The following is a 27,660-nucleotide window of genomic DNA, read 5'->3' as shown; positions in this document are numbered from 1 at the left end:
GGCCCTCCCTCCAAGTTGCATGCCTAACTATCTGGACCATCCTAGGACTTTCCGTGACCCTGTCTGTTATCTGTGCAGCAGTGACCTGGCTCTTTCAAAGCACAGATATGCTCACTCCAGAGTTTTCCATGGCTCCCCATTTCCCTAAAGGTGACATCTAACCAACTTCAGTAAGGCCCTTGCCTGCCTTTGTTAACTACACCGGTTTGGCTCAGCTCAACGGACCATCAAGACCATCAAGACCGCCTCTCCTACCACCACCCCCCGCACCCCCTCCCGCGGGTCTTCCTGGCTCAACCTAGGTCACCATTGTTGGGGGACGTCTTTAATCTTGTGTGGAGTGAATTCCTTACAAATGGTGCCCCACCGACCACTCAGTGCACCCCACCCTCTTTGCAGCGCCGGTGTTCCCTAGACCTGCAGCCGTCTAGGGCAGGGATCCGCGGAGCTCCGAGGCTGCTAGCCCGCTGCGCTGCGGGCGGGGCGCGCACCCTTGGCTGTGGCTGTGGAAAGAGCAGGGCGGAGGCCCCGCCCCGCCGCGCCCCTCCCGCCGCCCGCCCACTCGGCCGGGGCGCGGGGCAGCGGGCAGAGCGACGCGGAGCTCTGGCGGCGCGGACCCCGACGACGCCCCGGCCCCCGAGCCTGCGCCATCCGGGTTGCCCTCGAGCGCCGGAGCGCCGCCCGGAGGCCGCCCTGCAGGTAAAGGCGGACAGCGTTGTGGGGGTTTGGGCTGGGGGGGCCCCCCCGAGGGCCGGATGCAGCCAGGTGTCCAGCCCCGACGGGGTGCGGCGCCTCAGGCCCCAGTGCGAGGACAGGACCTGCAGGCAACTCGTGCTGAGGTTTGGCCGAGGATGAGGGGGTGCTCACCCTTCCCCTGGACGTAAGGAAGAGAGAGCCCCCTGTTCCCTCCCTCTCCAACACTGGACAGTGGCTCCGGGTATGTCACTTCACTTCACCTGTAAAAACGGGAATAGCAAAAACTGTCTTCGAGGTGAGGTTGAGGAGAGAGGGGGAGGTAAAGGGAGACTCAACATGTACCTTATCTTCTCTCTCCATCTTTCTGCCATTTCTGATTCTCTGGCGACCTCCAAGTTACTTGGGTCTTCTGTCTCTACCCCAAGTTCTTTCTATTTGGAGTAACCTGGCAAACTCTACCCGACACCGAAGACTGAGGCTCTGAGGAATGTCCCTCCCAGAGGCTCTGCACCCCTCCACTCCGGCTCCCATTGAGACTTGTAGGGATCGAGGGGGTTGTGTCTGACCAAAAGTGGCTCTGGTCCCAGGTCCTTGGAATAGCTTTCTGGTGTCTCCACCACACGGGTCCCAGGAGGCTCCGAGGTAGAGAACAGCTATCAGCCAGAAGACTTCTGGAGTTGCACCCAGAACGGACCGATCTGAGATTGCTTGGAGTATGTGTGGTGACTGTGAGAGTATCTGCTAGAAACACTCTGTCCGGGAGAACAGCCTAGATTCCTCGGGCAGAAATGCATCTGACCTTTCAGGGTACCCAGAAGTCTTCCTTCACTTGCCTGCCATAGAAGCTGTGGGAGGGGAGGACAAAGATGCTAGAGGGTGTGCAGATGGAGTCTCTCCGTAGAGATAGCAGAACCTTACCGGGCCCGGGGAGGAGTCAGGGGGTCACAAAGAGAGCTGGTAGTCTTGGTGAGCCTCCCCTTGAGCTCGGATACACAGAACCCTCTAAAAAGATAAGTCACATACAACCACGCTCCCTCCCTCTGGGTGTCACACACAATCACACCCCAAGTAGAGACTCATTAGACACACAGGACCACACTCTTCCCACAAATGCTAAAACAATGACACGCATGTGCACACGCGGTCTCCAACAGACACACAGCAAGCTCCATGTGGTCCAGCCAGACATCCTTCCACAGGATAGTTGTACACACACACACCGGTTCACACTCTCCATGCTCACTAGGGTCTCTCTGGTTTCACTTTGTCTACCCCAGTGAGCATGAGCGTTTCCACTTTGGCCCAGAGGAAGGGAAAGAAAGGAGGGAAGGGAATGTGTCTCTTAGCAAGAGGGAGGGAAAAGATACCAAACGCGGCTGTCAGTCCAAGCCCCCAAACCCCACAGCTTCCCTGCTCTGGGCCCCAGCCAAACCAAAGGATGTGAGTCCAACTTCCCTGCCCTGCTGGCCTGAAGCTTACTCCAGAACCTCAGCAACAGGCAAGGGCCTCTTTGTAGGGAAGTGGCGCCTCAAGTGAGCAGGTCCTGAGGCTCTTACAGAGTTGGGTGGGTAAGCCAGAGGCACCAACATCTCTCATATGGAGTGTACCTTTGGGCTCTGGGTGCCCGTTGAGGTACACAAGGAGGGGAGGTACTGTGCAAACCAGAATCCAGGGCTGCGAGTATGAAGAGAGGAGGAGCAGAGGTAACTGGTAACTCTGCAAGGATTTCCATGATAATGAGAGTTTTGTTAGTTGGGTCATACAGTAGGGAGTTGAGGGACCATACTGTTTTGAAGTCAGGGTTCTTAGGTTATATATCTAGAGATCTGGGTGTAAGCTGCCTACTGGTACAAACTGGGAGGGACTGGCTGTTCTGTGCTAAACATGAAGGGGACCCCTTCATCTTCCAAACAGGGAGATCTTGGAGGAGGCCAGACAGTGTGAGGAGAACGGGATGGTAGCTAAGTGAGTGATTGCCATGGGAATGAGAAGAGGGGTTGATGAAGATGGAGTTATCTTGGGGTGGGGAGGAACGGTGGTAGTGCAATCCCAGCACTTAGGAGGCAGAGGCAGGCGGATTTTTGAGTTCAAAGCCAGCCTGGTCTACAGAGCTAGTTCCAGGACAGCCAGGGATACCCAGAGAAACCCAATCTCAAAAAGAAAGAAAGAAAGAAAGAAAGAAAGAAAGAAAGAGAGAGAGAGAGAGAGAGAGAGAGAGAGAGAGAGAGAGAGAGAAAGAAAGAAAGAAAGAAAGAAAGAAAGAAAGAAAGAAAGAAAAGGGGGTTGGGGATTTAGCTCAGTGATAGAGCACTTGCCTAGCAAGCGCAAGGCCCTGGGTTCGGTCCTCAGCTCTGAAAACCAAACGAAAACAAAAAACCCAAGAAAAGAAGAGAAGAGAAGAGAAAAGCAAAGCATACACTCATCTGCTTATGGGATCCATAGAGGCCAGGCTGGAGCTTTGCACTGTCCTTATAGGAGACATGAGATCGACTTCCAGTCTCATAAACTATAATGTTTGGGGACTGGAACTGGGTATGGCCATGAGTTGGGGGTTGTCTCTAAAAGGCACTGAGTGTGTACAGAAGTCGGGATGCGCCTAAAAGGCCAGAAAGTGTGCGCAGGCGCGCACACACACACACACACACACACACACACACAGATATGAGCCAGGGGAGCCATGCTCTCTGAGAGAGAAGTTTAGACCTCTCTGTTCTCTGGTCATTTCCAGAGTAGGAGGGTATAGACAGAAGCTCTCCAGTGAAGAGAGCATATGCAAGGCCCTGGCACTGCCTGCCTCTGCTCCTCAGTTTCCCTATTGGCAAAATTCCTTTCCGGGACTATTTTTTAAGCTTTTGAAAGGAGAGGGAGGGGTGGTCCCAGGTACCTTTGTCATACAAGTAGCTCCCAGAACTTCCTGAACAGTATACCCACCACCTCCCTGGTTGGATCATGGAGCATAGAAGAACTGACCTCTTTCATCCAGATTGTTTGGGAGCTTTGAATGGGAGATTAACCATTCCCATGGGGATGGATGGGTATGCCTGTTCTTAGAGAGGCCTCGGGGTAGGGGCCAGGGAGCTGGTGAACACCTTATGGGGAGAGCCAGGCCAGCATTATTGGCCATCTAGGGATGGGATTAGAGATTTAGGAGGGATAATCTGGGGTCACATAGCAACCAGAGGCAGAAGTGAGAGAAAGCAGGAAGCAGCCTTCTCTCACAGGCCTGTCAGGGACCTGGGGTGGAGGGGACTTCATCAAACTACCTTAAGCTCTCTAATTTTTTCTTTATTTTTAACAGATTTTATTTATTGTATGAATTTTTGCCTGAATGTATGTCTGTGCACCACATGCACACAGTGCCCTTGGAAGCCAGACGTGGATAGTAGATCCCATGAGACTTGAATCACAGACAGTAGCCACCATGTGGGTCCTGGGAATTGAACTCGGGTCCTCTGGAAGAGCAGCTAGTGCTCTTAACCACTGCACCATCCCTCCAGCCCAGGGACCCTGTAATTTCAATTCCTTTTGCTGTCTCTTTGAGAGAGTATAACAGTTAAGAGTTTGATGTGGATTTATTGTTCATTAGGCCCTCTGTTTACATGTTTTTAATACTGTAGGAATAGTACAAGGCGGGGATCCATATCTCATCAAACATAGCAGGGTAGGTCAGTAGTTAGCGCGCTTGCTGAGTACAGGGCTGGGATTCCAGCCAGCTTTGTGATGACACCCACCTCTGGTCCTTCTCATTTGCCTGATTCTCTTCACTTTGGGAAAGGAGTGTACAACTGTCAGCATCTTCAGCTTGCCACACATCTCTGTAACACATTTTTTTTTTCCCAGAGAGGAAACAGTAAATATCAGAAGATCAGGCCCTTGGGGAGAGTTTGGCACAGAGAGGGCTGGGTTTTTTAATATCTTAATGGTCCCTGGCAGGGACACCTAACAGTAAGGGACACCAGTTCCTTCAAACAAGGGCTCTGAGCCTAGGGTCTTGGCCTCACCTGTCAGTGCTGACTGACTGCTGTGATACCTCAGTGGCTATGCTTCTGAGATGGGCCAGTGATGCTGGACTGGCTCACGCTGGAAACTGGGGGGTGGGAAACCATTTTTCCTCTGCAAGCTCCCAGAAGCCCACTCTCTTCTTCCCCCATCCCCCAGTCTCCTTATGTAGTTTGGGCTGGCCTGAAACTCTTTGTGTAGCCTAGGCTGACCATAAATTCACCATCCTCCTGCCCTAGCCTCTTGAGAGATAGAATTTCAGGCGTGAGCCACCACGCCTGGCTGAGGCCAACTTTTTGGCACCCACCCCTTCCAGCATCCCAGTCCTTAAGACCAGGAAATTCTCCCTTCTGTCTAGCCGCCGTCTCTCCCACTGCGCTGGCTGCTACAAAGCTTGCGTGGGCCCTCCAGGCCACACTCCTGATGGGCGACCACGAGCTTATTAGTTCGTGGCAAACATTCTTTTCATAGTTCCCAGAGCTCAGCAAATCCAATGCTTAAGCTGAGAATGCAGAGCCCCCTCCTGCAGTGGCGGCAGGGACTGGGGAGGGGGGTGGAAACCCTGGGGGTTAGCCAAAGTAGGGATGAGCTGAGGGGATGTGGCAGACACCCCCCTCCAGGAACACTCCAGAACAGGATGGAGGGCTGTCATCAGCAGCTTTGGACTTAGCCAGCTTGGCTCCAAGCTCTGGGACCATCCTCTACTGTCTTGCTGGTGAACTTGGGCAAGTGACCCATCTGTGCCTCAGTTTTTCATCTGTGAAGTGGGGTTTAGAATTCTTCACATGTCTGCTGGGAGGTGTCATGGTGATGACATTTTAAATAATTATAGTTGGAGGTGTATTGAGTTCCCTACTGAGTCCAGTATGCAAGCATAGCATGTCTGATCTTCACACAAGTTCTAGGAAGCAGAGACGGTTTACGTATCACTGACGAAGGAGTCAAGGTGCTGGCTAGTGAGGCCATAAGAATACATTCAAGGAGCCAGAGAGATGGCTCGGCAGGTAAAGGTGCTTGCTCTCAAGACTGATGAGCTGAAGTCAACACACAAGACCCTCATGGTGGACGGAGAGAACCGACTCCCCAAAGCTGTCCTCTGACCTCCACACTGGCCCAATGGCACCCACAACCCTTTCCCCTTAATAAATAAATGAATATTTAAAAAAAAAAAAAAAAGGTGTGTAATATACTCCCCTGTGCTGACACAGGAGGATTGTATTGCGCCCAACACAGTGTGGGCTTTATAGCAAGACCCTGCCTCAAAACAAAGAAACAGATAACCAAAAAAGTCAGCTTCTGCTGCCTGGTTTGTCAGGCAGAAAGAACAGGAGTTCAAGGTCATCCTTGGCTACAACTGAGTTGGAAGCCAGCTGGGTTAAGAAGACTCTATCTCAAACTAAACAGAATAAAACCACACACACACTCTCTCTCTCTCTCTCTCTCTCTCTCTCTCTCTCTCTCTCTCTCTCTCACACACACACACACACACACACACACACACGCTCTTGAGTGGTTCTTGAACCCATGATTTAAAAAAAAATAAGAAAATAAGACTCTTGGATCTGGAGAGAGGGCTCAGTTGTTAAGGGCACTTGCTGTTCTTGCAAGAAACCTAGATTCGGTTTCCAGAAAAAGCATGGGGGCTACTCACCATAACTCAGGCCCAAACTCCCTCATCTGGCTTCTGTGGGCACCAGACATGCAGGTGGTGTGCATACATACCTCCAGGCAAAACATTCATACAGAAATAAATAAATCTAAAACAAAAATGTTTAAATTGGGAATGTAGCCCCGCCCTGCCCACAGGGGGGCTGGCAATGGACGATTCTCCAGCGAGCACCACCCTGCTGAGCTTTCTTCCCAGGCTCTTGGAAATCCTCAGGGCCTGTGTTTGGAATGCTATGGTGAGAGCTGGGCCTGACACCAGGCTAGCCCACTTGAGGACTTGGCACCTTTTAGAAGCTTCTTGGTAGGGATAAGGATTGTCCCTCTTCGTATCTGTTGTAGGATTTATCTGTGCAAAGAGGAGATGTCACCAGAGGAAGAGGGGGAGAATTAGGGCATTGAGAACAGAGCCACATTGAAGAAAGTTCAGGCAGGGCCCTGGTGCACCCATCCACCCCGCTCCCTACACTGTAGAATCTCTGGAGGGGACTCCCGAGGCCCTCAGTAGAGGCTGTCCACTCTGTGCCCAGGGTTGTCTGTCTATAGTTGTGTTATCTGGGTTGAGGTGGCATGGCAGTGTGGGTGGGGTACAGTGGATTTGGCGAACATGATCCTAATCTGTAGGAAGCCCAAGTATGGGGGTTGTGGCCACGTAAGGACTGGCCAGACCTGCCTTCTTCAAGGTAGACCTTGGAGAGTGGATATGGCTCCTCTGGCCCTCCATGCTCCTCCTCAAGAAAACTGGACAGGAGTTCCAGTCTTGCAAGGCAGGGGGAGGTGGTAAAAGTTTGCTGAGGGTGGGGGTTAAGGGAAGGTGAAATAGCCTAGTCAGGGTCCTCTTCTCCAAGCCTGGGGACCTGAGTTTGAAATCAAGACACAGATGGTGGAAGGAGAAAAACGACTCTTGAAAATTATGTCTTAACACCAGGTGTGGTGGCGCACACCTTTAATCCCAGCACTTGGGAGGCAGAGGCAGGTGGATCTCTTGAGTTCGAGGCCAGCCTGGTCTACAGAGTGAGTTTCAGGACAGCCAGAGATAGACAGAGAAACCTTATCTTAAAAAAAAAAAAAGAAAAAAAGAAAGAAAATTATTTTTGAACTGCACATTGGTGAGCTGAGGCATGCATGGCCCTCCCTCACAATAATAAAAAAAATGTAATAAAAAATGTTTTTAAAGTTATGCCTGGGATGTGGCCAGTGCTGTTCTGTGCATAGTATGGATTTAAGGTTTATTATTTGTTTCATTGTGCATGCTGGATGTTCTTGGGATTTAGACAGTTATTAGACAAGCATGGGCTGGATCCAGGTCTCTGACCCTGACACTCAAGGCCTTCCTCAGCTGGACCCAGGCAGCCTCTCAAGTAAAGTCACCTGTTCAAAGCCCAGGCTGGCAAAAATGGTTTAGCAGGTACAAATGGTTGCAGTACAAGCCCAGTGACCTGAGTTTGGCTCCCAGAAACCAGGGTGGAAAGAGAGAATCAATCCCTCCAAGTTGCCCTTTGACCTCAAGCACGGGTGTGTACTATGTGTGTGCACGAGCAAAGATTTAAAGGGAGGGGGTCTTTGGCTCAGTGGTTAAGACCACTTGGCCTTGAACTGTGTGAATTTCTGATCCTCTGGCTTCTACCTCTTAAGACCAGGGATTACAGATATGTGTTAGCACACTGAGCTTATGTGGTGTATCGAGTGCTGGGGATTGAGTTCGAAGCTTTTGAGTTAGGCAAACACTAACAACGGAACTGAATTCTCAACACTAGTTTGTGTATGTGTACATGTGTGTGTGGTGGTCCTGGGGATTGAAACCAGTCTTACGCTTGGCCCCTGAGCACTACCCTATCTCCCTAGATTTTTTAATCCCCCATTGTCCCTTGTGTATGTTCACGATTGTGCCACACACCATACCTTTAGTTCTCCTGGCCTGGATGGCCAGTCCTCACCTCCAAACAACTCAATTCATGTTGGTAGCCAAGATTCAGATCCAGCTTAGATCAAATGCCCCACCTCCCCCCATGCCCAGTGGGGAGGAGCTGGTGGACAGCAGGAGGTTTGTATTGAGGGGTACAGACTGCCCATCCTGGCCTGAGCAGCCAGGTCAGGAGCTCAGAAAGCGATCTCTGCTGGGGTTCTGGTGTTTACTGTAGCCAGGGTGTTCAGGGCTCAGCAAGGTGGAGGGCCGGCCAGGAGCCACGGCTTTGGCATCAGGCTGTTTGTGCAGCCGCAGAGAAGGCCAGACTGTCAGAGTTTCCATGGGATCGGGCAGAGGCAAGTAAGCAGCTGGGGGAGAGAGTGACGAAGCCTCCTTTTTCCTGCCAGGTGGGCTGGCTGGGTGTCCCCTCTTTATCCACTCAGAAGTCATGTCTGGGTCTGGACAATGGCCCTCAACTTCTCTACCTACATACATATATATATATATATATATATATATATATATATATTTTTTTTTTAAACAAGTATTTTGAGACAAAGTCTCATGTAGCCCCAGCTGGCCTTGAACTCACAGTGTGGATGAAGATGACCTGATTCTATTGTTTCCACCTTGCAAGCGCTGGGATGACAGGCATGTATCAGGCACCGTATCAGACTAATGCAGTACTGGGGATAGAACCAAGTGCCTTGTGGGCATTAGGCAAGCACTCTCCCAACTACCTTACATCCTGAGCCTTGAGCTAGGGCTTTTGACAGAAGCTGGTACCATGTTTAGTTGAGGCACAACTGGGAGCTCCACCATCCAAAGCTCGGGCTACTCCTACCTCCCACTCCACTGCCTTAAATGGCTCCCCGTTGATTTCTAGTGAAGGCAAGTGTGACTTCCAAAGCTTGTCTTCCTGATGCCATACTCTCTCGGTTCCTGCTGGTCTCCAACTCCAAGGACTTCTAAACCATCCCAGAATTTCCCAAGCAGTTTCCTACAGCCTGAAATCCCTTTACTCCCCTCATCTGCTGCTCAGATTACTATTCATCTTTCAGAATTCAGCTTGAATGTTCCTTCTTCCATAAAGCATTCTAGAGGAAGCTCATTGGGGATTGGAGGGACCGTGTGTGCTTCTCTGGGCTTCTACAGCCCAGGAATCTTAGCCAATTGTGTGTGTTGGGGCAGTAGGAGATTTTTTATTTGAGACCGGTCTTAGTATGTAGATCAGGCTAGCCTCGAACTCACAGAGATCTATGTGAGTACTGAGATTCGAGGGTCAATCCTGTGGTGATGGCTTTTTGAACTGATGCTCCCTGCTTCTCCAGGGCAGGGGTGGAGAAGTCAGTTCCCTAGATGACCACTTCTCCATCGTAGGGGTCACCACCAGCCAGTCCTAATGTAGAGACCTGAGATGGCCAGAACAGGTCCGCAGTGCCTCAAACCAGAACTGTCACTAAGAGCATAGAATAAGAAGAAAAGGGGTTGAATGTGGCACTGCCTGACAGCAGGGGACCTCGGGCTGAGGAGGGGGCCTGCTGGACTCCTGGTCAGGTGCCATGACTAGCCGCGGGTGGCTGACTGCTCCTGTCATTTATCCCCAGGTTCTGCCTCTCCCAGGACGTTCGTGGCCCCGCCCACCTGACAAAGGTAAGCTAGATCTGGGGCGGGGATTTCTGACATCCAAGGCTTGGAAGAGCAGTAGCTCATCGTCCTGTAAACTCACTTGCTCCGGTGGCAGTAGCGGCCCTTCCCTCCCAGGCGCAGGGTGCCCGTGCCGCCCGCTTCTCCTGCAGGCGACCTCAGCTCCTTGTGCTGTAAAATCCCGGCCCAAGTCGGAAGCAGCTTTTTCTCATTTGTGAACTATCTCGCCTCGCTCCCTGGCGCGGCCGTGTTTGCTTGGCCCCGCCTGAGTGCAGTGGGCTGGCCACACTCCCGCCGGCTCCCTCCCTGCCCAACGCAGCCTCTCCCGTTGCCGCTGCCGCCACCACGCAGGGAAGCCGCGAGGCCCAGGAATCTTGGCCGGCTGGAGCGACAGCGGCCGAGGGTGGCGCTCCGGAAAAGGCTGCAAATGGGAACCAGAAGGCGAAGAGCTGGATGGAGGCTGAGGAGGTCCGGACTGCCAGGCAGAGGCTGGGTGGCTGGGTCTGGAGACCCTCCAGTCTGTTTTTGGTCAGAGGCTCAAGAGCTCTGCTGGAAGCTAGTACAGAGTGGCACCGGCTGAGGCCATAGGCCCCGATGGAAGGAGCCAGCTTTCTTGGCTACCTGCTTGAGGGTGCGGTGGCTGTGGGCCATCTGTCCCAGCCTGGACATTCTTACCTCCCTGGCTGGAAGTTTGGTGGCGATGAGATGTTTCTCCAGGGGGTAGCAGGTGTCTAGACTCACATGGGCAGAGGCCAGGGCCTGGCATTAAATGTAGTCACCTGTAAGAAGGGAGGGCATTTGGCTAGCTTTCTGTTGGCCCAGGCCTGAGGAACCAGGAAGAGCAACAGAGACCAGTTCCTGATCGGACTCCCTAGGACTGGGCCCCTGTGGAGGGTGGCCTGGTCAGAGCCAGCCCTGGAGCCCCAGGTGCAGGCTTTCTTGAGTACTTGTTGAGTGATATGGAAGAGAGGGCTGAGGTGGGGTATGTGAGGAGGAGGTTGGGAAGGCTGCTTGGAGGAAGAGGCACTCAGGAGGGGCTTTGAATGAAAAGTTTGTTTGGAAGAGAAAGGGAGAATGGACGTTGCAGGCAGAGAGGGTCCCATAGGCAACTACGGGAAGGTGGGTATGAAGTTGAGGGCACCCAGGGCTGTGGAGGGCTTGTCTTATCCCCAAGGTGGATAAGCCAGCTCTACTCACAAGACCAGGCTTTCCTCTGTAGGTAGTTCCAGTATCCTAGTGCCACTAGGTGGCTTCCTCCCTTCAGAGATTACACAGCCTTCCCCTTTCCTGATGGGACATGCTGGGACATGCGCTCTGCCCATCGTTTGAGTCATTCTGCCAACATATGACCCTGATGTCTCCCTCCAGTCTCCTTCCAGCGCTGTTTCCTAAGCTGCAGTCCCCTGTGCACCAGGTGTGGGTCACTGGCAGCGTTGAGTGGAACTGCAGCTTGGTGGAACAGTCACCAAGCAGAGGGGTACTCTTGAGCTCACAGCCACCGGGGTGATGCGGTTCCAGGCAGCCCCAAAGCTTTAGGATAACCCTTACCCACACACTTAAACTAGGGGGCTGAACCAGAGAGATCCAGTAGACCCCCAACCTCCAGTTTCTTGCCAGACCTCATCCAGGGAGGCAGACACAGAGCTGAATTCAGCATGCACAGGTATGGGCTGTCCACACTGACCTTGCAGAAGATCTTGTTACCTAACCAGCAGCTCACAATTTGCCAGAGCTGGACCTCACTCAGGGGATAGACACCTCAGTTTGTCACAAGGGCATGGGAGAGGGTTGAGAGAGTCACTTGCATAGGCAGTGAAGATGGGGACGGAGACACAGAGGTCTGAGTAGAAGAGACAGATGCTGAGACATGAAGAAGTCATGAAAGAGGACTTAACTGGGCCCCTCTCCAGCTCTTAGACACAAAGTATGTCCCCACAGTAGGACCTTAGTGATAGTTCAGAACATCAGTGGACTTTCTCTGTGCATCCTCCAGAAGCCATGTGAAAGGAAGAACAAGAGATGTAGCCTGTGAGTGCTAGGAGCCAACAGAGAACCCAGAGCCAGCAGGAGCCATGGGCAAAGCTGTGGTAACAGGTGGTCCACTGTCGGGACTCAACAGCGTAGCCTAGAAGCTTGGCAAGATGCAGATGTCGGGTCTACACCAGCTACATCCATCCTGATGACCTGGTACAGGCTATGGTTTGAGAAGTGTTGTTGAAGTCCATATAGAAAATGTGGGAGTTGGAGAGATGGCTTAGTGGTTAAGAGCACTGACTGCCCTTCCAGAGGTCCTGAGTTCGATTCCCAGCAACCACACGGTGGCTCACAACCATCTGTAATGGGATCTGATGGCCTCTTCTGGTGTGTCTGAAGACAGCTACAGAACTCAAATACATAAAATAAATAGGTAAAACATTTTTTAAAATGTGGAGGATAACAGGTTAAAAGTGGAGGCGGAGTGAAAGGGTCCTGTGGCTGTCTTGTGGGCTTTAGCAAACACACGTGTGCACACATACACAGGCATGCACACACAAAAAAATTTTTTGGAAACAGGGTCTCATGTAGGTCAGCCTAGTCTCTTGAACTCACTATGTATTCAAGGATGACCTTGAACTTCAGAGTCTCCTGTCTCCACCTCCCACGTTCTGAAATCATAGGTGTTTGCCACCACACACCCAGGGTTTTGTGCATGCCGTACAAACCCACTAACCACTGAGCTACATCCCCTGTGCCCTCAGCAAGGTCATTTATCAAACCTTTATGGAGTGTCTGGATTGTACCAGCCTCTGGACTGTTTGCTTGTTTGATTTTTTTTTCAAGGTAGGGTTCCTCTGTGTAGCCCTAGCTACCCTGGAATTCATTCTGTAGACCAGGCTGCCCTAGAACTCAGAGATCTGCCTGCCTCTGCCTCCTAAGTACTGGGAATAAAGGCGTGCTAGACCACCACCTGGCTGTGCCGTAGTTTGGAGTATAATGTCTCTATCCGGGTGGAGGCTGTGGGGAATCGGTAGAACTCATAGGGAGGGCTAGAGGAGAAAGTCCACAGGACTGGATCTGCGGCTCGAAGGGAATGGAATAGGGTTGTTATGTGTAGTTGCGGCTATGTATAGGGAAACCCTGCCAAAGCATTGTAGGGGGCGTACAGTCTGCATTACCATATAAGGAAGAAAGGGCCAGCGATGATGTTCAGACTTTTATCCTGGGCACCTGGGTTACAGGGGGGAAAGGAAGTTGGGAGGAAATGACAGCCATGTGGGAAGGCCGGGCCTATGTGCGGGAGGGGGGGTGGTGGAGACTGGAGACTGCGCCAGTACACAGTGATGGAACATGATCTGGGGACACAGCTCCCTGTGTCCTGGAACTACGTGTACAATCCAGAGACCCTGAGCCTGAAGCAGTGTGTGGGAAGGCCGGGCAGAGGAAGAGGGTGACCCCAACCTGGGGTCAGGCAGGGATAAGTCTGGACTGTGCACTTGTGGGGCAAGAGGCTGGACGCCACACAGGAGGCATCCACACTGATCCCCCGGGGGCGAAGTCTGCCCTTCACCACCTTTCTTTCCAGGACTCAGGAACAGGGAGGGGCTTAGAGTTTGCGGTGGAGGCTGAGGGCCTGAGCCTCGGCTGGGTCCTGTCCTCTGCTCACCCCTGAATTCTTAGCTCAGTTGTCTTCAGCAGCCCCTACAGATAAACCTGCCCAATGTTCTCTCTCCACTAACCAAGGAAAGGTCTAGAAGGGCAGAACATGCAGACTTCATTCCTTAAGACTTTTGCTTTGGATGGGGGTAGGATGTCACTTTTTATCCGGAGGGTTTGCGGCTGCATTGAAGGAAGGAGTTCTTGGCCATGAAGGACAGACAAAGCAGCACACCTGGAGGGTCTGGTGGCTCCCACGATCTCACGTTGATCTTTTTGCCGAGGACGCTGGAGGTTCAGACAGGTTAAGTCACTTGGCCGGCTAGTATCCCCCCAGTCTAAGTAGCTGTGCTGGGAAGCCAAGCTTTAGGAGGGTTAGGAACTACACTCACCTGACAGGTGAGGGAAGACAGAGCCTTGAGACACCAGAGAGAGGGGGGAAGAGGCTGGGGAGTGGGGACCAGGCACCGGCCAGGGGCTCTGCAAAAGTCTGCACCACAGGAAGCGGCTCACAGCATACCTGTGGTTTGGCGGACCGGCCGCCGCGCCTCCCCGCCGCTGTTCGTGGAGTCGCCGTCTGGGGTGCTGGGGCCTGGATTCTGCTCGGGTCGGGTTCCACCCGTTCCCACCCCGGGGCGGGGTCACAGCAGCCTCACCACGCGCCCTGTCTCCGGGCCCCTCGACACCACCGACCAGACGGCTCGGTCAGGGTTGGGGGGTGGGGTCGGGTGATGGAGCGGGGACACACCTGGGGTGGGACCCTGCGGAGGGGTTCGGGGAAGGGAGGGGTCGGCCAGTGCCTCCTCCTCCTCCCACCTGGGTCTGGACGCCCTGGGGCGCCCGCTTCCAGCCAGTCTCCTCCGCCTCTGGGAGAAGGCCAGGCTGCCCCAAAACGCTGACTTGGACGAAATGGTGTTTTACGGCGATTTGTTGAAAAGGGGGGAAATCCCCGTTAAGGACTTGCAGCTGTCCAAACACCGCGTCTGTCCCGCCGCCGCCTGGGCGCAATCCACTGAATCAGCGTCTCCTGAACGCGTCCCACCTCCGAGGCTCCGCTCCCCTGCCATCCCTGACCTTGATCAGTCCACACCTCTGGAGAGGTCACCAGAGATGGTGTTGGCTTGCCTAAGGCCACACAGCCAGTCATGGGCAGAGCTGGCTGGAGCCTTTGTACTCTCCTCCTGATCTTTGACACACACACACACACACACACACACACCAGCTTGGCCAACCATCCCTGCTGGCGGAAGGAGTAGCAGATGAATTGTCCCTTTGCTCCACACTTCTGGAGCGAGACTAGTCGGTGCAGAGACACTCTTCAAGTAGTCACCGGGGAAATGTTGGAGCGAGTTGTTGTGGTCTTAGTGATTGATGGATTGAGGTAGTCTGGCCTCATATTTGCCAAGCAGTGAAGTATGACCGAGACATTTCTGTGCTCTTCCTGCCTCTGCCTCTCCCTCCACCCCCAAGCTACAGGTGTGTGCCACCATGTCTAGCTTCATCCTTTAATTCTGACAGTGAATTGAGCTGGTCACTCATCGTGGAGCCTCGCTGTGTGCCAGCTTGGCCTTGTGGGGACAGGAAGAACAGGAGTGTTAAACCAGGACATAAGAGCCAATCCTGGTTCCACAGACAGAGGCTGTGTGAGGCAGCCAATGGACTGGGCGTCCCCAGCATGCCAGAATAAGTGGGAGTTATCCAGGTGGAGCCGAACCAAGGCCACAGAGTCCCCGGGCCTGGCACACAGTCCCACACAGTGCCACCTCTAGGTCATTGGCTCTTTTTTTTTTTTTTTTTCAGCCCTGAAGAGGCTCAGCCTCCACTCCCTAGCCTTGTGCCCAGCCTGGCTGAAAGCCCTTTTTTTTCTTGCCATTCTATGCTTTGCTGCCTGGCCTGACCCTTGGAATGTTCCAAGCTCCCATGGCAAGAAATCTTAGTGGTTACAGCTTTGGTTTGTCACAGGTCTCTGTCCTAGCCCTGTCATCGCTGTCCCCCAAGCTTTTGCAAGCATCACTGTGCTTCTCTGAGCCTCTGTCTCCAAATCTGCAGACAGGCCCTTCCTCATGGAAAAGGCCACAATAATATATATATTTGAGCAAAAAACATTTAGGCCATGTCGGACATTTATGGGCTATTGCTTCCCTTACTCTTCAAACATATACCTAGTATCAGGCCTGGTCCCTGACATCTCTCTCCACCTGGCCCTCCCCTCTAGCTGGCTCTCCCCTCCCTCTCTCTTACACACACACACACACACACACACACACACACACACACACACAACAGTGTCAGGTAGAATGGACATGCTAGGTAGGAGCTATGGGGAGTGGTCCAAGTCCCTTCCTGTAAGACCCCATACTCCACTCCGCAGAACTCAAGCTTGCATTAGCTCTGGGTGATGGCCCTGCTCCTGGGTGGCAGTGGGACGTTTCCTTTGGTAGCATGCCTGCTTGGGTGCCTTCCTGGTTCACTCCTCCATTAACCCTAACCATGTGTAAGAAACAGGTTGGGTCTTTCCAGAGCCAGGTCTGTCCTAGGTCTCCCTCTGATGATGTCGTGACCTTTAGGCCCTGACCTAAAGTGAGCCAGGAGCCATCTTGGCTTCCTCTGGTACCCACTGGACGCTTGGTCCGCTCCCCCTGCTCCCCACCCCGCCTACCCACCAGACAGAACACTCTAGGTCTAGACATCGATGTATAGCCCATCTAGGATATTCCAGCTCAGATAGATGATTCAAGAGGACCCTGCCCTGCCTGCTCAGGAGAGATGAGGAGGTAGTGGCGGGAACCGGGCTCCCCTGCCCAGGTTTAGGTTCTGCCTGTAGCCTGTTAGTGAGGACTTTCAACCCATTTCCTCTTCTCTAGACCACAATAGCATTCCCATAGGCTGTAGTGAAGGTTATATGTGAACTGTTAGGACAGTTTTTGGTCTGATTCACCATCAGCATCTAATAAAGCCAGACCTGGTCAGGTGGTGGTGTCGCACACCTTTGATCCTAGCACTAGGGAGGCAGATGGATTTGAGGCCAGCCTGGTCTATAGAATGAGTTCCAGGATAGTAAGAGCTACGCAGAGAAACTATATCTTGAAAAAACAAACAAACAAACAAACAAACAACAACCACAAAACCCACATGGAGCTGGCTCAGTGGTTAAGAGCATTGGCTGCTCTTCCAAAGGTCCTGAGTTCAAATCCCAGCAACTACATGGTGGCTCCCAACCATCTGTAATGGGATCTGATGTCTTCTTTTGGCATGCAGGTGTATATGCAGACACAGAACTCATAAGCATAAGTAAATCTTATAAAAAGAAGAAAAAGAACTTTTAAAAAGGAGAAGAAAAAACAAAAACACAACAAAATATAGCCCAACTTGTACACTGCAGGCTCAGCCAGACCTTGTACACTGCAGGCTCAGCCAAACCCTGTACACTGCAGGCTCAGCCAGACCTGTACATTGTAGGCTCAGCCAGACCCTGTACACTGCAGGCTCAGCCAGACCTGTACACTGCAGGCTCAGCCAGTCTTGGCATCAAGTCACAGCCAATAAGACAGGTGGCGTGTGCTGGGGAAGGTTCCTAATGAGGCCTCAGCTTCTGAGCAAGACTTTTATAGTGTAAGTAAGCATCTCTCACACCTCTCTCCCTCTTCCCTTCTTCCTTTTCCCCTTCCTCCTCCCTCTGCTAAGGATCCCCTAACCCTGAGCTGTACCCTAACCCTAAGAGTCTCTTTCCACATCTCAGCTCAAGGGTGACCTTTACATGAACTCAGTGGGCTTTGTGAGAAAATCACCTTGACTTTGACACACAGGAACCCCAGTGACAGGTGTTACTGTCAGGCCAAGGCTCAGGGACAGAGCTGGTAAGTAGTGGAGCTGAGATTTGAACCTGGGAGCTGGGCAGTGGCTCCATGGACCTTCCCTGCAGTCCTTGTTGAGAGAGATGAGAGGGATGAGAGCTGCAGCCCTGCATCACAGAGGGCTTTGCTTCCTCGGGCTCTGTGGAGCCCAGAGTAGAGATGCAAGAGAAACATGCTATCTCCACTGGATCAGATCAGTGAGTTCCAGGATTGCCAGGGCCACAAAGAGATCTTGTTTAAAAAAAAAAAAAAAACCCAAAAGAACAAAAACAAAGCAAATAAACAAACAATGAACCCCACACCAAAAAAAAAAAAAAAAAAAAAAAAAAAAAAAAACCAAGCATCTCCCTTCCAAAAAAACCCGACAGCCTATTGATATGTAATTCATGTATCTCTTTAAATGTACAGTACAGGGTTGGATCTATGGCTCAGGTGGCAGAAACACTGCTTAGAATGGAAGGAGTCCTGGCTTTCATCTCTAGTACTGAGTAAACCAGGCACAGTGGCTCACACCTGCAGTCCCAGCACTCAGGAGGTGGAGTTGGGAAGATCGGAAGTTCAAGGTCACGCTCAGCTAATGTAGTGAGTTTAACACCAGCTTGAGATACATGGGACCCGGGCCTCAAAAACAATGAATGTGCAGTGTATTATTTTTAAGACATAGTCTCACTATATAGTCCTTACTGACCTGAAACTCACTACATAAACCAGGCTGGCCTCGAACTCACAGGAATCTGCTTGTTTCTGACTCCTGAGTGCCAGGACTAAAGATGTATGTCTCCATGCCAAGCTTAAGTTTTCATTTAATTTAATTTTCTATGTACAGGTGTTTTCCTACCTGTATATTCATATTAGCACGGCCTGATACTAGCAGTGGCCAGAAGAGGGGGTTGGATCCCCTAGAACTGGAGTTATAAGTGTTTTCAAGCCAATGTGTGCCCTGAGTGGACAGAGTCAAGCCTGGGTCCTCTGGAAGAGCAGCCAGTGCTGACCACTGAGCCATCCTGCTAGCCCCAGACCAACTTTAGCTGGGATTATAGTCTGTGCCACCAATCCCAGCTCACAATCAATTTTCAAACATTTCATTACCCCTATGTAGAAGGCCACATCTGTGAGAATCACTCCCCGTTTCTCCTTCCTTCAGTCCTCAACAACCCCTGATCTACTTCCTGTCTCTATGGACCGCCTGATCTAAGCATTTAAAAGAACTGGATTCAGAGCTGTGGTGTAACTCAGTTGGTTAACCACACATGAGGCCCTGGGTTTGATCCTGAGCCCACACACTGGATGTCACCCTCCATGTCAGTATTCTGATGCCTGTTTTTAATTCAACATATTTACTGAACAGAAAATGTGTGCCACTTTCTTTTTAATGTGTGTGTGTGTGTGTGTGTGTGTGTGTGTGTGTGTGTGTGTACGAGCACACATGCAGAAGCCAGGGGAAGTTGTTAGACACATAGCCATGAATGATTTTAACTTTTTTTTTTTGTTTTTTGAGACAGGGTTATTCTGTGTAGCCTTACCTGTCCTGCCTGTTCTGGATCACTGTATGGTTCAAGGCTGTCCTCAAACTCATAGAGATCCTCCTGTCTCTGCTTCCCCAGTGTTGGGATTAAAGGTGTGCACTACCTCCCTTCACCTGGCCATTTTTTTAAGTTTAAACATTTTAAGACATGATTTATTATTTCATGTGTCTGTGTGTGTTCTGCCTGCATGTGTCTGTGCACCATGTGTGTGCAGCGCCCACAGTGGCCAGAAAAGGGCACCATATCCCCTGGAACTGGAGTTTCAGATGGTGTGAGCCACAGTGTAGGTGCTGAGAATCAACCTGTGTCCTGTGGAAGATCAGCCAGTGCTCCTAACTGCTGAGTCATCTCTCCAGCCCCCGCAGTTACCTCATTTATCTTCTGTTCCAAGGGAGTATCTTTGGGAAGAGTGTCCTTATGTATTCTTTCCTGATGCTGTTTCTGCTGGTAGCTGTTTTGTGACAGTGACTTCTCTTAAGGACATACTCTTGGAAAAGATCACGTCTTTAGGTTGGGAATGTGTCTCAGCTGGTAAAGTCCTTGCTTGGCATGTGTAAAGCCCTGGGTACAATCTCTAGCACCTCATAAAACTGAGTTCAGTGGGTCACACCTGTCATCTCAGTACCAGGCAGGTAGGGGCAGGGGTTGGGAGTTCTAAGTCATCCTCGGTTGTCTACCAAGTTTGCACTATCTTGGATTACATGAGACCTGTCAGAAGAAGGAGGAGGAGGAAGAGGAGGAGGGGCAGCCCAGTGTGCTGTCATGCAGCTGTAACCTCAGCAAGAAGAAGCAAGAGGCCAGCCTGGTCTATGTAGTTCTGGGCCAAATAGAACTACACAGTGAGACTTTCTCAAAAACAAAACAAAAAGGGAGGGAGGGTTTCAGAATACCTGCAGCTAGGGGAGGGAGATGGGGTGGGTAGGCATGGGGAGCAGACCTAGCTGGAAGGACTTGACCCAAGTGCTAGGATTGGTCCTGAGCCAGGGCAGGGGAGATGGAGATAAGGAAGGAAGCTGGGAGAGACTTGGGTACCGAGCCCATGACTTGAGACCTCTTCCTGAAGGCATTGGGCAGCTGTTTTGATTGGGAAAATGAAAAGAATTTGTGAAATGGGCTGGAGAGATGGCTCAGTGGTTAAGAGCACTGACTGCTCTTCCAGAGGTCTGGAGTTCAATTCCGAGCACCCACATCTGTCTCACATCTGTCTGTAACTCCAGGTCCAGGGGATCTGACACCTTCACACAGCCATACACACAGGCAAAACACCATGGTGTCCCATAACCATCTATAATGACAGATCTGGCACTCTCTTCTGGCATGCAGGCATACATGCAGGCAGAATGCTGTATACATAATAAATAAATAAATCTTTCCAAAAAAAGAAAGAATTTGTGAAGCTGGGCAGTAGTGGGACACACCTTTAATCCCAGCACTCAGGAAACAGAGGCAGGCAGATATCTGCTGAGGCCAGCCTGGTCTACATACTAAATTCTAGGACAGCCAGGGCTACACAGAGAAACAAACAAACAAACAAACAAACAAACAAAAAACCACTTTCTGTCATCTGCATGGGGTTACAGAGGGTTGTAAGCTGACGTGTGGAATAGAACCCAGGTTATCTGGAAGGGCAATCAGTGCTCTGAAGTAGTCAGCCATCTACCCAGCCTCTATGCCCAGTTGTTGTTGTTTTTTAAATTTATTTATGTTCATTGGTGTTTTGCCAGCATGTATGTCTGTGTGAAGGTGTCAGATCCCCTGGACCTGAAGTTATAGACAGATGTGAGACAGATGTGGGTGCTGGGAATTGAACCCAGGTCCTCTGTGTTCTTAACCTCTGAGCCATCTCTCCAGTCCTATACCCAGTTTTTAAAAGCATTTTTTTGGGCACACAAAATGGCTCAGCAGGTAAGGGCGCTTGCTGCAAAGCCTTATGACTTGAATTTGATCCCTGGGATCTGCGTGGTGGAAGGAAAGAACCTATTCATGCAAGTTGTCCGCTGACTGCCACGCTCACATGTGCCCCTCCCTCAAATAAATAAGCAAAATGTAATTTAAAAGGCATTAAAAAAAAAAAGGTAGTGTATTGTGTGGAGAGCGTGCATAGCGTTCTAGCCTCCCAGTTACGCTTGCCTTTATTTGGGCTGTTATGGATAATGTAATGTCAGGAACATTTGCATTATAAGATTTGCATAGATATGTTACCCTGTTATATTTGCCCAAACTCCTATGGTGAGTATAGTATTTAAGCTGGCAGAACCCAGGCCTTGTTCTCTGAGCTCAGCTAAGCGCTGTAGATAGCTGGGACTTGAAGGGCTGTGTGGCTGTCAGAAGGCATTTTGGAGGTAAGGGACTTGAAGGATAAATAGAAGGTAGAACTGAGGCCTGGGAGCTGTCCTCTAAGGAGTCCTGGGTGACAGTAAAGGTTGCAGGGAGAGGACGGGAACGTGGGGCTCAAGGTAAGGCACTGGCTTCTGGCAGTATGGAGTCCAGAAGGACGTCAGTGTGATGAGGACTCACAAGGATCCAAGTCAAGCCCCAGACCTGCCTCCCTGTACCACCTAGATACTCGGGTTGGCAGTGATACCACTATGCCCGTGTTGAGATGAGAGTTTACATCTCCGAAGAGCCCCGGTGGTAGGTGGGACTTGACAGAAAGCTGAAAAGGTTTGCTTTAGCAAGGGATGTGCTGGGGTCGAGCTGGTTCTCAGAAGGTTCTATCTGGTTGCCGATACTCGGCTGGGGGAGACTGGTCAGGTTTGGAAGAGGTTTAGCAGACACTATATACAGACCAGTGACTTTGAGATTTGCTTTTGAACATCAACGAATCTGAGTCCGTGTTCCTGGTGGCTGGTTTGGTGACAGCCTTCCTCCTTCTCCCTGCAGCAACACGGACACCATGCAGGGGGCTCTGATGCCCTTGCCTTCGCTGCTGTTGTTGCTGTTGGGGTGTGGGCCAAGACTGTCTTCTGGCGGCGGAGCTGGGGGCGCAGCTGGCTATGCCCCGGTAAAGTATGTGCAGCCCATGCAGAAAGGACCAGTGGGACCGCCTTTCCGAGAGGGCAAAGGCCAGTACTTGGGTGAGAGCCTCCCTACTCAACCATACCTAAGGCCACTCCCCTGCTCCCTAAATCCCTCCAGACCCTCCAGACCACAGCTGCTCAGTGTCCAGCTGAGATCTCCCCTCCTCCATTTATTCTCAGCTTTAGAGGGAAACTGGCTGTGGCTGGCTGATGAAGGTGGTTTTCATATGGGGTGAGGCCGGGCGGGAAGGTTGATAGGGAATGAGGCAGCTTGACTGGTCTGTAATGCCGGCTACTGGCGCCACCTGCTGGTAGGATGGTCATCAGGTCTTGCAGCCATAAATTCTAAGTTTATTGGGCAAAGCCTGGCTGGGAGGTTGGGTACAGGGAGCCCTGGATGAGGACTCCTGCAGTGCTCCCAGGATAGCAACTGAACAGCTCTGGACTCCTTCTATTATGGAGGCACATCTCTGGGAGTGTGCTCTATAAGCAGATACAAAGCCTGTCCCTCCACACTGCTCTCCACATTGTCATGGGGGAATGGATAGACAAAGTATCCAGCTTCCATTGTCCAGGTCCCTGACTGTCCCCTTCTCTCTCTTTCAGAAATGCCTCTACCGATGCTACCAATGGACTTGAAAGGAGAGCCAGGACCCCCTGGGAAGCCGGGACCTCGGGGTCCTCCTGGGCCTCCTGGCTTCCCGGGAAAGCCAGGGACTGGAAAACCTGGGGTCCATGGACAGCCAGGCCCTGCTGGCCCCCCTGGCTTCTCCCGGATGGGCAAAGCTGGTCCCCCAGGGCTCCCAGGCAAGGTTGGACCACCAGGGCAGCCAGGGCTACGGGGGGAGCCAGGGATACGAGGGGACCAGGGCCTCCGGGGGCCCCCAGGACCCCCTGGCCTTCCCGGTCCTTCAGGTATTACTGTCCCTGGAAAACCAGGTGCCCAAGGGGCTCCAGGGCCTCCAGGATTTAGGGGGGAGCCAGGACCCCAGGGAGAGCCTGGACCCCGAGGAGACAGGGGCCTCAAAGGGGATAATGGAGTGGGCCAACCAGGGCTGCCTGGGGCCCCTGGACAGGCAGGTGCTCCTGGGCCCCCTGGGCTGCCTGGTCCAGCTGGCTTGGGCAAACCAGGTTTAGATGGGATACCAGGAGCCCCTGGAGACAAAGGTGATTCTGGGCCCCCTGGGGTTCCAGGCTCTAGGGGAGAGCCAGGAGCTGTGGGTCCAAAAGGCCCCCCTGGGGTAGATGGTGTGGGGATACCAGGCACAGCAGGGGTGCCAGGGCCACAGGGTCCTGCTGGGGCTAAAGGGGAGCCAGGGCTCCGGGGTCCCCCTGGCCTGATAGGCCCTGTTGGCTATGGGATGCCAGGAAAACCAGGACCTAAGGGAGACAGGGGCCCAGTTGGGGCCCCAGGGCTCTTAGGAGACAGAGGTGAGCCAGGAGAGGATGGGGAGCCAGGGGAGCAGGGTCCACAGGGACTTGGGGGTCCACCTGGCCTTCCTGGATCTGCAGGACTTCCTGGTAGACGTGGGCCCCCTGGGTTAAAGGGAGAGGTAGGACCTGGAGGTCCCCCAGGAGTGCCTGGCATTCGAGGTGACCAAGGGCCTAATGGCCTGACTGGAAAGCCTGGGCTCCCTGGTGAGAGGGGACTTCCTGGGGCCCATGGACCCCCTGGACCAACTGGACCCAAGGGTGAGCCAGGTTTTACAGGTCGCCCTGGAGGGCCAGGGGTAGCAGGAGCCCTAGGACAGAAAGGTGACTTGGGGCTTCCTGGGCAGCCTGGCTTGAGGGGTCCCTCTGGAATCCCAGGACTCCAGGGTCCAGCTGGCCCTATTGGGCCCCAGGGTCTGCCAGGCCTGAAGGGTGAACCAGGCCTTCCAGGGCCTCCTGGAGAGGGAAAAGTGGGGGAGCCCGGCTCTGCTGGTCCTATAGGGCCTCCTGGAATCCCCGGCTCCCCAGGGCTCACAGGTCCTCCTGGGCCCCCTGGGCCTCCTGGGCCTCCTGGTGCTCCCGGAGCCTTGGACGAGACTGGTATCGCAGGCTTGCATCTGCCCAATGGTGGCGTGGAGGGGGCTGTACTGGGCAAAGGGGGCAAGCCACAGTTTGGGCTTGGTGAGCTGTCAGCCCACGCCACTCCAGCCTTTACCGCTGTGCTCACCTCCCCCTTCCCTGCCTCAGGCATGCCAGTTAGGTTTGACCGGACTCTCTACAATGGCCACAGCGGCTACAACCCAGCCACTGGTATTTTTACCTGCCCCGTGGGAGGCGTCTACTACTTTGCTTACCACGTGCATGTCAAGGGCACCAATGTGTGGGTAGCCCTGTACAAGAACAACGTACCCGCCACCTACACGTACGACGAATACAAGAAGGGCTATCTGGACCAGGCCTCCGGAGGGGCTGTCCTTCAGCTGCGGCCCAACGACCAGGTGTGGGTGCAGATGCCCTCAGACCAGGCCAATGGCCTCTACTCCACCGAGTACATTCATTCTTCCTTCTCAGGATTCTTGCTCTGTCCCACATAACCCGTGGGGGGCCCTGCTGCCCTGGCCTCCTCCTCTTTAGCAATAGAGAGACCTTTCCAGTTACAGAGATCTCCATTGGAGAAAAAGCTGAACAGAGGCGGTGGCGGCCTTGGCCCGAGAAGACTGACCTGCTTTCTGTAGGCTGAAGTTGTTTCTGGAAGAGGTTGGCCTAATTTCCTTTCCCCCAGGTGCACTGTGGGGGTTGTACTCCTGTTCTGGACCTGCCTGGTCTGCAGGCAGCACCCCAGAGCACTCAGCCTGGCCCCCTCGTGAGTCCTGGAAGCCGCTGGGAGAGAGGACGTTCCTCTTGGCCTTAGATGGCATGGAATGTGTCCAGGGCTTCCTGTGTTCCCTGGGTCTCTTCCAGCTCCCCAGGAGCCTCCAGCACCAGCATGCGATACATTAGGTTCTCTGAGGTTTTTGTTTCCTTTTGGGAGAAAGGAAGAAGGGAATGGGGGACCATGGAGGCAGTTGATATGGATGGTGGACGCCTGGAGTGATGTGAGCTCAGACCAGTCCCAGCAGGGACAGTTGTATGGCCCTTGCTCCTGGCCTCTGGAAGACTCCTGAAGCAGCCAGCCATCTGTGGAGATCTGTGAGGGGACATGGATCAGGGGCAAGCTGGTCACTCTTCTGTTTCCCTGGCTATTGCCATTGGTTCTGACTCTTCAGCATGAGGGTGGACAGCCTCGGGCTGAGATGAGGCAACCAGGACTGATGATCGAGCAAACATGATGCCCCTCCCTCTTTCCTCTCACCTGCTGGGGGTTGGGTAATTCCCTCATTATCAGATTGTTAGGGGATGCTTGGCAACCCCAAACTAAGTGTCTTCAAGGCAGAGCGCCTCTTGTTGGGGTCTCTGAACAGAGGCACACATGCTTGTGGGTGAAGAGTTCTGTTTCTCCTTAATAAGAACCACGCTGTGGGTATTTAGTGTCTACTAGAGGGGCTCATCTGTGGGCACTTCCTCTCTCTCCGCCCTCTGCTTTCAATTTCCTGTTCTCAGCAGTGTTAGGGCCCAGGAGGCTAAGGCTCTGGAAGAAAGGATGCCAGCAGGCCCCACTGGAATGAGCTGGCTCTAGAAGCTTCTACCATCCTCACTAATCAGGACGCTCCTGCAGGAAACAGGCGGGCTTGCTTCCCAGCTGGGCTCAGTGCTGCAGGCTTGGGGATGGTGGACATTCTTGCCTATGTAAGGGTGACTGCTTTCTCTGTGGTTCCTCAGCCCTCACCTAGTCAGCCCACTCCACTGTACCAAGTGTGCGAGTGTGAATCCGGAACATCAAACAGGCAATCCAGGTCGTGCTCCAATTTGGGCGCATTCAACTGCCCATGCTGACAGACTGAGGATGAGGGTCTAACCTTCTTCCCGGCCTTCAACTGCAAAGCAGCCTAGCAGACTTAAGGTTCCAAAGTGGGGATCTGCCTGCAACAGTAAGAAAAAGTTCTGCCTGGGACTTTGTGTCCTTTTTTTTTGCCACACCCAAGAGAATCAGCTAGAGTCTCAGAGCATCCCTGTTGGGCTTTTCCAGTCTCCTCCTTCACCGGGTCAAAGCCACTAATCTGATGGGTTCCGGTGGTCAGAGATGAGTCAGCTCCCAGAGGAAGCCCTGAAAGCTGGCTCAGGGCAGAGCTGCCAGACCCCACCCTTTAAAAAAGCCTTTAAGAAAGGATTCTGAAATATCTGGACTGGAGCTGTAGGTGTCACTGACCAGCTTTGACAAACAACGTCAGGCTTTAATAATGACAACTACACTTACCTTGTGCATTTTTGTATTTTGGCTTTTTTTTTTTTTTTTTAAGATTAAGGTTTTTCCACCCTGGATTTCATTTCTAACCTGGTATAGGATGTTCCTCTCTACTTCCCACATACCCCATGTCAGGTTCAGGGAAAATGCACCAGGGAATCAGAGAAAATGGGATTTCTTTTTGAAAATTACAGTACTGTTACTGACCACCCCCAATAAAACCTGTTGTAGAAACACATGGTCTGACTCTGGCCTCATTACGGACATGTTTCAAGGGCATCCGGGTGCATCCCTTGAGGATTACCTCCCTTACAGCTTCTCACTCAGGCTCCTGAGGGCCGTTAGAACCACTGCCTTCTCCGTCGCTGCTGCCTCAGTGCTACCAGGCAAACTCAGAGGCATTCTATGAAACCAAAGAAGGGCAGTGTCTGGAGCCGGATTGAACTTTGCTGGAACATTCCTGTAAGCTCTCAGGAGCAGTGGAGCATGACAGTTGGCTGAGGATCCCAAGGGCCAAGTTACAGCATCTGATACAAATTATGAATGAAACTGTCAGTCTCTGGTCTCCCCAAGGAGGGTTTGTGCCCAGTGCCGAGGACAGGGTCAAGGGTGTTGCACACAAGTGCCTGATTGCTGTATCAGGAGCAGCATGCTCTTGTCTTTGGCTCTGAAGATCTGGGACATCAGACCCGATAAAAGCCAAGTCCTGCTATCTGTCTACCCTGAGAATCTCAGCTTGGCTTAAAGCCAACTGCCTGACAGTCATGGAACCTCAGACCAACCACTGAGCTAACTGCACAAACTTGTCCCCTTACTAACCCTGGTAGAGCATCCTCATGGTTTGTGGAGAGGTCTTTTCAACTGTCTTCTTTTGTTGTTGGTTTTGTTTGTTTGTTTTGGAGACAGAGTCTAACTATGTAGCTCTGGCTGTCCTGGACCTGGCTCTATAGACTAGGATGGCCTTGAACCCAGAGATCTGCCTGCTTCTGCCTCCTGAGTGCCAGGATTAAAGGCATGCACCACTATGCCCAGTTTCAACTGTCCTTTATAATAGATGCTGCACAAATCTTCCTTGCAGACCAAGGCCTTCATCCTGGGCCTCAAGATACAGGAAGCATGTTAACACATCCTTGGGATACACCTGGGATGTCCACCTAGGATGATACCCATCCTTATCAAAGGTGGGTGCACTGTACCTCATATAGGGTCCCTCTTCCTGGTTCAGCTAGGCCTGGGCTGTTTGAGGAAGAACAGTAAATCTGTTTCTACCCAATGTCTCAGGCAAAGCATTCACCCACGTGCCTGGACAACACTGTGTGATCATGCCTACTCTGCCCTTCCTGGTTGGAGATGGAAGACGGTCCACAACACAGCAGCTACTGCCTTGGGTCCCAGTACTGGACAAGTGCAATCCAGGCAGGGAGTTACTACTTAGAGACAA

General features: G+C 52.4%; 1 protein-coding gene and 1 long non-coding RNA gene across 3 annotated transcripts; one reads left to right on the top strand and one right to left on the bottom strand.

The window, feature by feature from the left end:
• The first annotated feature begins 556 nt into the window (after nt 1-556).
• Col8a2 (collagen type VIII alpha 2 chain) lies at nt 557-26,457 on the top strand. Of its 2 annotated transcripts, none has more exons than XM_034503019.2 (4): nt 557-699; nt 9,874-9,919; nt 21,810-22,003; nt 22,553-26,457. In XM_034503019.2, exons 3-4 carry the CDS (start codon nt 21,823-21,825, stop codon nt 24,469-24,471), a joined length of 2,100 nt encoding a protein of 699 aa, XP_034358910.1. In that variant the 5' UTR covers nt 557-699; nt 9,874-9,919; nt 21,810-21,822; the 3' UTR covers nt 24,472-26,457. The 2 variants fall into 2 exon arrangements, with proteins under 2 accessions (XP_034358910.1, XP_076790315.1); XM_076934200.1 differs by lacking the exon at nt 557-699 and adding an exon at nt 806-937.
• LOC143442347 (uncharacterized) lies at nt 10,200-14,507 on the bottom strand. Its single transcript, XR_013110451.1, has 4 exons — nt 14,067-14,507; nt 13,630-13,834; nt 10,589-10,692; nt 10,200-10,334 (listed from the first exon to the last, which is right to left on the bottom strand). It is a non-coding gene; the product is annotated as an uncharacterized LOC143442347 (long non-coding RNA).
• Nucleotides 26,458-27,660: the final 1,203 nt, after the last annotated feature.

The sequence above is a fragment of the Arvicanthis niloticus genome, chromosome 5 (genome assembly GCF_011762505.2).
Source record: "Arvicanthis niloticus isolate mArvNil1 chromosome 5, mArvNil1.pat.X, whole genome shotgun sequence".
In the NCBI taxonomy this organism is placed as follows: domain Eukaryota; kingdom Metazoa; phylum Chordata; class Mammalia; order Rodentia; family Muridae; genus Arvicanthis; species Arvicanthis niloticus.
The sequence above is the reverse complement of the archived record's forward strand: the minus strand, read 5'-3'. Positions and strand labels throughout refer to the sequence as shown.